The sequence below is a fragment of the Hirundo rustica genome, chromosome 15, assembly GCF_015227805.2.
Source record: "Hirundo rustica isolate bHirRus1 chromosome 15, bHirRus1.pri.v3, whole genome shotgun sequence".
Lineage (NCBI taxonomy): Eukaryota > Metazoa > Chordata > Aves > Passeriformes > Hirundinidae > Hirundo > Hirundo rustica.
The window spans coordinates 352,906-365,604 of NC_053464.1; the positions used below are offsets into that span (position 1 = coordinate 352,906).

Below are 12,699 nucleotides of genomic sequence, written 5' to 3' on the forward strand. Positions count from 1 at the left end.
ACTGTAACACAGCAATGCCAAGGCCAACACTAAACCCCGCCCCAAATGCCACATCCACATGGCTTTTAAATCCCTCCACGGATTTAGTGACTCCATCACTACCCTGGGCAGCCTGTTCTAATGCCTCACCACCCTTTCCACTAAGAAGTTTTCCTTAATATCTAATCTAAATGTCCCCGGCACAATTTGAGGCCATTTCCTCTTGTCCTGCTCCTTGCTCCCTGGTAGCAGAGCCTGACTCCCACCTGGCTGCACCCTCCTGCCAGGGAGTTGTGGAGTGAGAGGTTCCCCCTTGAGACTTCTGTTTTCCAGGCTGAGCCCCCCTAGCTGCTCCTCATCAGACCTGTGCTTCAGACCCTTCCCCAGCTCTGCTGCTCTTCTTTGTTCATGCTCAAACAAGAACTGGAGAACTGACCAGTAAGAACTACCCTTAAGCAGCCTAAGGAACTGGCCACAATTCCTCATCACAAAAAAGAGCCAGAAAATCTTCCTTCTTCTTCCTCAGCCCTGTTAACTACTGCATTCAGTGGCTTCGAAGCTCTAAGCAATGCCAGACCAATGGCTGCTCTCACAAGAGGGATAATGCATGTGGGCAGGGGCCAACACTGGTATTCACACTTTCAGACATGAAAAGCAGTAAAAGACATTTAATAGTCATACCCGAAATGGCCAAATGAGAATCTGCCCATCCCTATTCTCATCCTGATGAGATGTTCTCTCTGTCAGTTTTTAGAGAACAGGTCCCGTTCATATAAACTGGCAGAAAAGCACCAACCAGACACAGCTGAGCAGCCTCAGCCTGTGCAGCCCAACTCAGAACAGCTCCAAATTAACTTGCTAGTCCACTGATCATCACCACAGTCATCCTCCCATGCTAATACACTAAAACACTTTCCCCCTTCCGAAAAGAGCATAGTAAAACACTCACTTTGTCTTCCATGAAAGCACACCTTCCCCAGGACATGAGAAACAAAGGAGATGGAGCAGTCTAAGCCACCTGGGATAAAACAGACATGAGCTTGAACAAGCATGGCAGCAGCATCCTCCAACCAACCTTCAGGAAGAGGCGCAGAGAATTCCACAAATGCTGAATTCTGAAAACACATTAACTTCTTCTCTTCAAGCATCATCTCTTCCCTCCCCTCCACTAGCTGCCTTCAGGCACAAAGCAGCATTCAGTATTATTTACAGTGATAAGCAGAATGCTAAAGCAGTTCAGTCCCACTTTAATGTGATTGCCACTGGTAGCAATGCCACTGGTTGATTCAGTACCACTCATATCTCCCAAACAATTCCTTCAGCACACAACAAATGACCATAACTAAACTTTAGCAACAGACAGTGATGTTTAATTGCTTGGACTGCTGCTTCCAGTGGATTCTAAAAGTGGATTCCTCATTCCTGAGATTTTATGCTTTTAGGATAGCCTGAAGGAGGAACGTGAGGCTCTGCAACACTAATCATCTGTATTTCAAGCAGCAGCCGTGGGCTCCATGGACAAAACACTTCTTCAGAAAACACAACCTTACAGTACAGTCATCCTTACAGCCTTACCCCGGAGAGAGTCAGAGATCTTCTCTAGCACCTGGAGAACTGCATCACCCAGGAGAAGGAAATAGTTCTGTGGGAAGAACACCGGTGGGTTTTTCCCCTGGAGTTTATTGCTCACATGCTCGGGCAAACACACGATCTTGTTGAGCAGGGTGTCCTGCAGCTCCGGGCAGCCCGCTTGTGCTTGGTGCTGACAGACCTCCCACAGTAATGCTGACACCCGGCCCTCCTGCAGGAACTGCTCCAGGACCCCAACTATGTCCTTCGAGTCAAGGCCAGAGCTGGAAGAAAATAACTGTAAGTTCCTGCCTCTTGCAAATGGTAAACATAAGATTTGCATGCTACTGCTTTTCTGTTGTGGTAGCACCACTGAAACGCCTCTGCTCTGCTACACTGGATTAAAAAAAAAAAAAAAAAAAAATCAAATTAAAGCAGTTTTAATATATTTTTATCTGCAGCTTCCTCGGCTCCAAACATTCAGGACGTTCAACAACCACGACTGAAAGAGTTCCGTGACTCTGCGGGACGCACAGTATCGTGTGGCACTCAGGGCAGGACAAGGGCTGCCCGCGCTCACCCACATCTCCGTCCTGGGAGCACTTCAGCCCAGCTGAAATGCATCCCCCAGACATCTCTGCCGCGCGCCGAGACCAGCCCTGGGAAACCCAACCCGTCAGCGCTGCGACTCCCCGCCTGCCCCAAGGAGCAGTACTGACCCCGCGGAGCCGAGGGCCTCCAGCAAGACGCAGAGGACGAGGCCGGGCGGGCCCTCCAGGAAGCAGCGCTCCCACACGCCCTCGAGCCGCGCCGCGCGAGGCGCCTGGGCCAGGCTGCGCAGGAAGGCGCCGAACAGCGCCCGCTCCCGCTCCCCGAGTGCGGCTGGGCCGCCCACCGCCGCCAGAGCGGCGCGCACCGCGGCCAGCGCCGCGGCCAGCTCCTCCCCGGCCCCGGCCCCGGTCCGGCCCAGAGCCGCCACGGCCTCCCGCAGGACGGGCTCCAGCCCCGCGTCCAGAGCGAGTCCCTGCCCCGCCACTGCCGCCGCCATCGCGCTGAGGAGCGCCAGCCGCTCCGCAATCGCCCACCCCACACGGCAGCCAATGAGCGGCGCCAGCCCCGCACGGCAGCCAATGAGCGGAGCCAGCCCACGGAAGTGGACAAGCACCACCCTCTGAAAGAGGCCGCGGCCCCACCCCGCGCGGGTTTTCCCCACAGCCCCACCCTGCGCACGGAGGCATCACAGCCGTTCTCATCCCTACTGCTTTATTCAGTAACTGCTTGTCCTACACAAGTACAAACACAACATGGCCCAAAAGGATACAAAGTTATACAAAACAACAAAAAAAATCTGTATAGTATTGACTGTTCAACAGGTTGTAAATTCTTTGCCTTTCCCTGTGTGAATCCTAATTAATCCAGCCAGCATCGTGGCTTCAAGCCTCCCTCTCTGCTTTGCAGTTTCCAAGGGGTTGGTGCTCAGTCGCTCATTTGGGATTTGGAAAAGCACTCACACTGTTCCACTGTAGGTTGAGTAGGAAGTTTTTACCAACACTCTCAATGAAAAGGTGAAAGAAATCACTTAAGGGGGCAGCTACAGAACATTTCTTAGGATTTCCAGCTTCTCTACCGTGTCATGTTCACTGGGCTGGACCATTGTTTCTGTGGTGATTGCCTGGTGTAAGCATTACAGAAGAGCTTACTATGCAGAAACTAACCATCCAGGGAAACTGGAATAAAGCAACAATTCTGTACTGAATTAAGACTCAGGCAGGTCTGGGCTCCAGCTCCTCTGAAAAATCCTGTGCCGGCACCAGGTATGGTGGTATCAAGGCATGCGGCTCACTGTCTTACTCACTGGGGTTCTGAAATAGCTCAAGATTTACATGCTGCTCTGTACAGCGTGCTAAGCATTTATAATCACCAAGCAGCAGGTGCTAACTGGAGAAAGAGAGGCTGAAACATCTTTCCCTCCCTCTATCTGGAAAAGATGTTTTTGCAGCCTTTAAAATCAAAGCTATTTTTAAATAATTTCAATTCAATGCCAGGAATCCAGAAGCCTCACAGTAAAGGTTACTGGCCAGGAACTGGTGCTCTCTCCTCTTACATTGCCTTCACTGCCAGGACAATCTCTCACTCCTCCTCACCCAGATTCATTATAAAAAAAAGGTACAATATTCCATCTGATGGGATTTAAGTTAAAAAGTAAAAAGCTGTCCAGTCCTTTTGCTTTATCTTGAGGAGTTTGAGCTGGAGCGGCTGCGATGGCGCCTTCGTCCAGGAGACCTGGATCGGGATCGCCGGCGAACAGGGGACCTGCGCCGAGGAGACCGGGACCTGGCAGGGAAGGAGAAAGCTTCCATTAGGAGACAAACAACAGGTTCAAGTAATTGGTCAGCTCAGCTACCAACTTTTTAAAAACACTTCCCTGCCACCTGCCAAAATCCCTCATACATCATGGGAAAAGAGCCTGAGCAAAACACAGACAGCTCCAGAGAGGACATAGCAGGAATATTCTGGCTATCCTCCCTCTGCTTAAGGAACTGGAAAAAATTATTAATACCTGAACAACAGACAAGAAACCTATCTTTTTCCTCAAGGAAAATGAGCTCAGATCCTACATCAGATCCTCTTTCACCTGAAGTCATCTTTGACTCCTGAAAGAGTGATATTCAGAAGGATTTATCCAAATCCTTTCAAATTACAAGGAAGCTCCTTAGAAGAAGCTTACTCGAGAAGTAGTTTAGCTTTAAGCTCCTCAGTGCTATAACCAACAGGCATAGCAGTACAGCTGCTGGTATGACACAGAGGCTCCAGGCACAGAATACAGAGAGCTTTAACAGGACAGTAAAAGTTGGAATAGGAAAGATAACAAAGGAGGAGGGAATGGCAAACCTGCATTTGTGAGATTTCAGAAAAAGATGTGTTTAAAGGAGCACCAAGAAGCCTCCTGAAACTTGTGCCACAGTAACTACTGCTCATTTTTAAACCTGTGGCTCAAAGCTGTTCAGCAATCAAGTTACAACTGACAAGTAAGACATTTTAAAGACATGCAAACATCAAAGACTCAGAACAACTTATCTGAGCACGATCAGGCAGTTCCAAGTTGCACAACCATCAGATCTCACCTTGGGGCCAGTGTACTCCACTCACCTGACACAGAACTGCTTTTTGGTCATGTGCCCATTCAGAAATCAGGGAGGGAGGCAACAAGGGCTTCTAGAAAACAAGAAGCTGCCACAGCCTGCCACAAGGGTTCTGTCAGCCAGAGTCTGTTCCCAGTTCACCTTGAAACCTTTATGCAGAAGGGGCTCCAGGGAACAGGCTGGGAAGGACGAGGCCTTACCCAGAGACTGTGTCCAGGGTGCAGACCAGAGCACACACCCAGGAGCGAAGGAACCGCAACCCAGGTTCAACTGATGTCCAAAATGTGTCACTTGGCAGGGGAAAGTCAAGTCCAACAGCATTGTTGCCATGCCAAGTCTTTCAGCAATAACAAGTTGTTACTGAGAAAGAAAAGCGTTGTCCCAGCTCTCACCTCCTCCTCATGCGAGGTGGTGACCTGCGCCACATCGGCGGCGGCGGCAGCATCCTCCTGGGGGGGCTGAAGCGTCTGGGAGGTGGTCGAGGCCGTGGTGCCAGCACAGCTGTGGCTGTGATCTCCTGACCATCAATCTGGCCTTAATAGGGAATCACAGGAACGGGGAGAAGTAAATATTTTTCAACACTAACATACATCATATTAGTGCAATTCACAGCTTTGTCACAAGCAACTGAAATGAGATCAGCCCACAGTGTTCCCACACCCTGCTCAGGGGCTATTCTGACAAAGTCCACACACCCATTAGACTTCTTTATCTAATCCCACCAAACTGCAGTTCAGATGGAAACCTGAAAAAGTTTTCATGTAAGCCTAAAATAATTTTTTTCACTGTTTTGAAAAAATAATTAGTTTTAATAGTTCTGTGATTTCTTGGATCTGTCCTGAAGCTGAAAAATAACTGTACTTTACATTGTTCACCAAAGCCATCCATACCCACCTCTAACTCATTTTCTGATCAAATTCATCTACTCTGAAGATATTTAAAAGCCCCCAGGCTCCTTGCAGGTCAGTACCTACCTCCATCCATGTGTTTCAGGGCTTTCTCAGCATCATCTGGGTTCTCAAACTCCACATAAGCATAACCTTTAGAGAGGTGTGGGTTTAGCCTGTCAACTGGCATGTCAATCATTTTAATCTTTCCATAAGTGGAAAAAATTTCCATGATGTGATCCTGCAGAGAGAGTGAGCAAGCCTTATGAATACAGAGCACATTCACCAGCCAAGTCTGGCTGGCACAGAGCAGTAAACCAACATCACATAATTTTTTCAGTGACCTAGACCTTTTACCCCTGAAGACCTTTAAATTACATTCTAGCAAAGACAACTCAAGCCAGCCCAGCTCTCTGCAGATCCTTTATCAAGAACTGCCCAATTTCCTTCATGCCTCCAAGGTAATTTCAGCTGTTGTCCCAAATTCTAGTTTCCTTCCCAGGAAAGCAGGATATAAGGTCTGGAATACTGACAAAACAGGCAGACTTCTTAAGCGCTACAGTGCCTTCTTATTTGACTCCATAAAATCCTACCAAAATTTTCCTCACTGATCAACAGGAACACAAAGAAACAATATCCAACAGCAACATCTTGGCAACTCTTTAGTAACCAAGAAGCCCCAAGAGCTTTGAAAGAGCAACTCACACATTCTCACAGAAGAATATGAATGCTGGATTACAGGGGAACATGCCATTATTACCTTGGTGACATTCCTAGTGAGCCTTCCAACATGCACTTTTGTGGGTCTGGGTGATGGGCTCCGCCTCTTCCGCTCCTTTTCATCTCTCTTGGGTGGTTTGGACCTGATTTGGACACCAGAAAACATTTACAGTTTTCAGGGAACATGCAGGACAAAACTAAAGCCAGTCATTATCACATGATTAAAAATACCATTTCTATTGAAGGGCATCTTTGTCCTGAAGAAGGTAACAATGTTGGGATGGTGGTGAGGGTGTTCCACTCAGAAACACCTCAGGACTTGCATTTGTCTTGTCTGCTTTTGCTTTAGAACCTTTTGAAATTTGAGAACTTTTTTTTGCAACTTTTCAACTTCACTGCAACTAGGGCAACAAACACAAAATCCAGCAAGCACTTCTATGAAGTTGCGGTCATAGTTAAAGCATTTCCCAGTTGTTAACACAAAACCATTCTTTGCCTCAACAACTGAAGAGGCAAAATAAAGGCCATAAACATCACAGCATACCACAACCAGGCAAATGCATGGATTCAATTATTTGTTTCTATATCTTCCATTCACTATGGAGATCCAAAAATGTTAAAAAATATATTTAAAATAAGCTGCATAGTATTAGCTGCAGCCACATACAATGCCTTTGCAGTTAAAAAAATATCTGGAATGAAACTTTAATCTGTAAAAAAATCAGTATGTAGAAAATTTATATTTATATTTCTTCCATAAATTCCATAAATAAAGTCCATAAATTGAGTGATACACTAAAAACCCCACACTGCTTTATGCAGATTTTTATCGCCTTATGCAAAGGAAAAACTGTACAGACATTAGGATAGTTTGATTCACACATCACCCTTACAGAGGCTTCATCTTCCCTCCTTCCTACTTCATTTTTTTATAAATAAGAATATAAATATACATATATACACATATATCCTGGTTTTAGCCATGACTTTGCTGTTAGCTGTGGCTGTAGGAACTGAACAGTTTTACTCTGATCTAGGCCCACACTAGTAAGGAAAGACTGATTAAAACTGCCTCTAAAAAGATATATTTAAAATCTTTAAACTCTTAAAAATTAGGTTTTTAATCTCTGATCCTACAAGGATTTACACTCTGTTCTTACAGGGCATATGTATGGATTCTAAGGAAATGGAGCACACTCATTCTAACAAAATTCACATCTCTAAGTTGGGGAGAAAGCAAATGGTCTTCTGAGAACAATCTGTTCTAATCACAATCTTGTATTCTACATGGAATTAACCTGACATCTGGCAATTCCTAGAAGACAAATAAAACTCACTTGGAGCGGGACCGTCTCCTGTTGTCATGTCTCCGTCGGGAGGGACTGGGAGATCCAGAAGAGCTGCTGGAACTGGAACTGCGTGAGGTGCTGGAGCTCCCAGAGCGGCTCGAGGCAGAAGAGGAACTTGAGCCACTGCTAGAACCAGTGCTGGAGCTGGACCCTGAGCTGGAAGTTGAGCTGGAACGGGATCTGTTTCAAGGGGGAGAAGAATAAAAATTAGTGGAATTGTGGGACATGGATTCGTAGAGAATTCTCAAAGCGTGACAGAAGACTCACATAGTATCGCACAGTAACTAATATAACACAAGCTTTTAACAGGCCCAAGACTACCACAAATAAAGCTCCTGATTTCTGAAAATGCCGTCATTTGTTACTCCCATAAAAGTACCTACCTGGTACTGCTGCTCCCACTGGAAGCACTGCGTCTTTTACGTGTCTTGTCCCGACCACGATCCTTTTCACCCGATTCCTTAGTGGCTGCTTTATCCTTGGACCGGTCCTTTGATTTCTCCTCAGACCTGTCCTTGCGTTTGGTTGGTGAGGGAGCCCTTCAACAACAAATTGCAGAAAGCATTGCATAATTCAAAAAAACACAGACAAAAGCCCCACACCCAAATAAAGAACAGGACAGCAACACAAAACACTGAACTTTGAATGTAACTCAGGATCACTGAAACTGCAGAGTTAAAGCACTAGGCAATTCCAGACACTTAAGAAAAAATTCTAGCAAACTCTTCTTTTTCAATCCTTCTAACTCCTTTTCCCCTTCAGAAATATCCAAAGCGGCACTGAATGGGCTCCAGGCCTCAAATCTCACTTCTAACTCCTCGATTCAGATAACCAGCTCTCTCTTTGCTCCAGAGCCAAAGAGACAGATTTAACCCCTCTATTTAGAATTGAAATGTTGAGCATTATTTGACTTCCATATATTTGCCATGTGAGGGCTGCATCCATCACAAAATCTGCAACATCTATAAACATGTTGTATTTTGATTATTCCACGGGGATTGTTTAAAACCTTCATTACAAACCTGCCTCCAACATTTTAATAACCTCTAAAGGAGTCTGACACCCTCAACTACCAAAGAATGAAACATTCAGGGAATGTGCTGGAGCTGCCAGCCTTATCTGCAGCAGAACTGAATATCAGAGAATCACAGAATGTCTAGGTTGGAAGAGACCTTCAAGACCATCGAGTGAACCCATGCCCTAACACCTCAACTAGATCATGGCATCGAGTGCCACATCCAGGGATGGTGACTCCACCACCCCCTCAGGCAGACTATTCCAGTACCTTATCACTATTTCTGTGAAAAACTTTTTCCTAATGTTCAACCTATATTTCCCTTGACGCAGCCTGAGACTGTGTCCTCTTGTTCTGTCAGTTGTTGTCTGGAGAAAGAGACCAACCCCCAGCTGTCTACAGCCACCCTTCAAGGGAGTTGTAGAGAGTGATAAGGTCACCTCTGAATCTCCTTTTCTCCACGCTACACAATCCCAGCTCCCTCAGTTGTCCTTTATATGGCTTGTGTTCCAAGCCCCTTGCCAGCCTCGTTGCCCTCCTCTGGACACGCTGAAGCATCTCAACGTCCTTCCTAAACTGAGGGGCCCAGAACTGGACACAATACTCAAGGTGTGGCCTGACCAGCGCCGAGTACAGAGGAAGAATGATCTCCCTGCTCCTGCTGGCCACACCACTCCTGATCCAGGCCAGGTGCCACTGGCCCTCTTGGCCACCAGGGCACACTCTGGCTGATGTTCAGCTGCTGACCAGTACCACACCCCCAGGTCCCTTTCCTCCTGGGCACTGTCCAGCCACACCATCCCCAACCTATAACGCTGCAGGGGGTTATTGTGGCCAAAATGCAGAACTCGGCACTTGGACTTGTTAAACTTCATCTTGTTAGACTCTGCCCATCCATCCAACTGGTCCAGATCTCTCTGCAGAGCCATCCTGAATATACACAGTAATGCAGGATGTTGGAAACATCTCCATTCTCATGTGCATCAGAGGCAAACTCAATGAACAAGAAAAAACTTCTATAGCTGACAACATACAACAAAGTTGTTGCTTCTGTGCTTCTGGTAAACAATTGCTTTATTCTCCGAATTGCAATTAAATGTACGGTTAGGAAGGATTACTTATGAGCAGCCAAACTTGCTTTCCTGATTTTCAGCTTCACAGTTTTCCCTAATACACCAACTGCAAGAAACAACATAAAGGAACATTCATAAACCCAGCTCCCTGCAGAAACTAAGAAACACCCATAGCCTTTCTACATGGAGGACAGGAAACTCACACCACAGATCTGCCACTGGCAGAGCTTGCTGGGAAAGAAAATGTCTCCTCTAGCACCAGTGGCAGCAAGAAAGCAGTCTACAGACTGTCCCATGGGTATTGCAAAGGGATTCAAGACAAGCAAACCTGTGTTTGTCACTCAGCCTTAGGACATTTCTATCCAGCTCTGTGCCATGCCTCTCCAGTGCAGGGTGTGAGGGGGCTGCAGTTCAGAAAGCCACAGCACAAGCCCAGCTGGGTGGTACAGAACAGACAGGTTCCTGGGTTCACAAAACCAGAAAACTTAAGACTTTCCTTTCATAAAATCACAGAGTCACTGACTGGTTTGGGATGGTGTGAACCTTAAAGCTCGTCACTTTTGAACCCCCCCAGCCATGGGCAGCGACACCTTCCACTACACCAGGTTGCTCCAACCTGGCCTTGAACACTTCAAGGGATGGGGCTTCTCTGGGCAACCTGGGCCAGGACCTCACAAGGAAGAATTTTTTTCTAATCTCTAATGTAAATCTACCCTCTATCAGTGGGAAGCCCTTCCCCATCATCCTTGCACTACATGCCCTTGTAAAACACCTCTTTCCATCTTTCTTATAGGTTCATTTCAGGTACTGGAATGCTGCAATTAGGTCACCCCAGAACCCATTTTTCTTCTAAATATCCCAGAGCCAGGTTTGGGTTATCTCTGCCTACAAATCAGCTCCTCCTGCACCTGTGGACCATCAAAGTCATGATGTTATCAGCATACAAAACTATCTGCTAGTGCCGAAGAGTCAGATCTGGTTTTTTCCCCTTCTGGGAGAAGAGGAAAGGGGGATAAAGACCAGCATGTTTGCTGTTACCCAGCCTGCTGCTGAGGCAGGAAACAGAAGCACAGAATCAATTACATTGGAACAGACCTCTGAGACAATCAAGTCCAACCTCTGACCCAACACCACCATGTCAACTAGACCAGAGCACTCAGTGCCACATCCAGTCTTTCCATAAACACCTCCAGAGACAGTGACTCCACAACCTCCCTGGGCATCCCCTTCCAAAGCCCAATCACCCTTTCTGTGAAGACATTCTTCCTAATGTCCAATCTAAACCTCCCCAGTGCATCTTAAGACTGTGTCCCCTTGTCTGGGAGAAAAGCCTGACCCCCACCTGGCTACAATCTTCTTTCAGCTTTCACTGTTTACTGCTTCTGGGGACAGGCATTTACCAGGCAGATCAGACACATGGCTTTGGAACATTCACCAAATGATGCTGCATTTAAGCAATCTCCAAACTAACCAGTGGTTTTACTCCTTTCTCAGGAATACCACTGGCCAAACTCACTTTAGTTGGAAACCTCACCCTACCCTGTGGGCATTACCATCTGCACAAGTTCAGGCATTCACTGGAAAATGTGGAAAGAATAAATCAGTCCTCACACAAGGCTGTACAACATTGCACGTTCTAGGCGACATGCTTCTTCCCCACAATCAAAAACCTCTCACTCTCTAACAAATAGCTGGTTTAGGGGCATACACCCCAAACCAGAAAGTCTAAGAGCAATCTGCACAAACCAAACGTCCATCTCACACACACTTCTGCTTTAGAGACGGAATCTGCACACTCAAAGCAGCAGTTCTGTGGCAAAGAAAGCAAACTCGCCCGCGCCCAGGCTTCCCGTATGGCTACAGGCGAGTCCTTTACTGGCAGTTTGCTTCAGGTCTTCAGTTGTAAACTAGCAGAATTCCTGGTGGGAGGAAGCTTCGGCGCACGGCACTTCTCCGCCCACTACGGCCGCTCGGCCCACCTCTAGGACCGGCGAGTCGCGCAGCAGCCAGATCCGCAGGCCGTGGATCCGGTACAGCGCCCGTGGGGCAGGGGGCCGCAAGATCAGCACAGCAACGTCCCCCTCGGGCCCGCACAACGCTCCTCCGTTCCTCCCTCGGGCCGCGGCAGCGCCGACATCCGAGCCCGGCTCCCTGGCCGGCCCCTCCCCGACCCTCCCTCCCCTGCCCTCCCCGCCTCCGGCGGCGGGAGGCCGCGGCTCCGAGGCCCCATCCCTGACCCTCGCGCCGCCATAGCCTTTCGGCGGCCCTAGCGCGCTCCCCCCGGCGCTCCGCGCGGCGGAGGGGTCGGTCGGGCCGCGGCCTGGCGGGATGGACGCGGATGGCGCAGCCCCCGCCTCGCACTCACATCCTCAGCGCCGCCGCCGCCGCTCCCCACCCGGCGCGCGAGATTCACGCCAGCGGGCGGGAAGGAGCAGCGCCGGCGCGGTATGATGACGTCACAACGGGGGCCGGGACGGGCGGAAAGGGTTAATGCGAACGGGACGGAAGCGGGGAAAGGGTGCAGCTACACTAACCTGTGAGATAAAGAGTTCCTGTAAACTCTGTCCTGCATAATAGTAATAGCAATAATAATAACAACAATAATTATTATTATTGTTATTATTTATTATTATTGAGTAGCTGGGGCTTCAGCTCTGGGTTTTAAGAGCTTGAAACCCAGCAGGCTGCAGCCTCCACAGGTGAATCCTGGGCCCACCCTGCCTCAGCTGCAGGTTGCAGATCCATAGCACACTGATTTGAGGTGGTGGTGGGTGTAGAGACGGCACTACTCTGAGCGGATTTTCCCTCTCAACTGCAATAAAATTGGAAAGAGAAGGATTAAAGACTTAAGATGGAGCACCATACAGTGGCATTTCATGTCATGTAGGAAGGATATCCTCTCTCTCTCTCCCTGCCAAATGTCTTTGCTGTGAACTTTAAAGAAAATTTACCACTGCAGGCATT

General features: G+C 48.0%; 2 protein-coding genes across 5 annotated transcripts in view; both read right to left on the reverse strand.

Annotated features, from left to right (window-relative positions):
- TELO2 (telomere maintenance 2) overlaps window positions 1-988 on the reverse strand; it is a 29,722-nt gene extending 28,734 nt beyond the window's left edge. For all 3 annotated transcript variants that reach the window (XM_040079192.2, XM_040079191.2, XM_058422579.1), the window contains exon 1: window positions 929-988. The gene's annotated coding sequence lies outside the window, so the exon portion shown is untranslated. The remainder of the gene's footprint in view (window positions 1-928) is intronic.
- A 1,806-nt stretch (window positions 989-2,794) lies between these two features.
- RNPS1 (RNA binding protein with serine rich domain 1) lies at window positions 2,795-12,337 on the reverse strand. 2 transcript variants are annotated; one of them, XM_040079027.2, is made up of 7 exons: window positions 12,270-12,337; window positions 8,031-8,186; window positions 7,636-7,827; window positions 6,339-6,441; window positions 5,666-5,819; window positions 5,084-5,225; window positions 2,795-3,882 (listed from the first exon to the last, which is right to left on the reverse strand). In XM_040079027.2, exons 1-7 carry the CDS (start codon window positions 12,305-12,307, stop codon window positions 3,777-3,779), a joined length of 891 nt encoding a protein of 296 aa, XP_039934961.1. In that variant the 5' UTR covers window positions 12,308-12,337; the 3' UTR covers window positions 2,795-3,776. The 2 variants fall into 2 exon arrangements, with proteins under 2 accessions (XP_039934961.1, XP_039934962.1); XM_040079028.2 differs by lacking the exon at window positions 12,270-12,337 and adding an exon at window positions 12,101-12,171.
- Between the last annotated feature and the right edge of the window lie 362 nt (window positions 12,338-12,699).

Coding starts and splice junctions, on each gene's coding strand:
- RNPS1 (XM_040079027.2), bottom strand. CDS start 12,307: ATGCAGGACAGAGTTTACAGGAACTCTTTATCTCACAG. Junction 6,442..7,635: donor AGGAGACGGTCCCGCTCCAA/GTGAGTTTTATT, acceptor TGTCCAAATCAG/GTCCAAACCACCCAAGAGAG. Junction 3,883..5,083: donor CCACCTCGCATGAGGAGGAG/GTGAGAGCTGGG, acceptor CTTCCCTGCCAG/GTCCCGGTCTCCTCGGCGCA.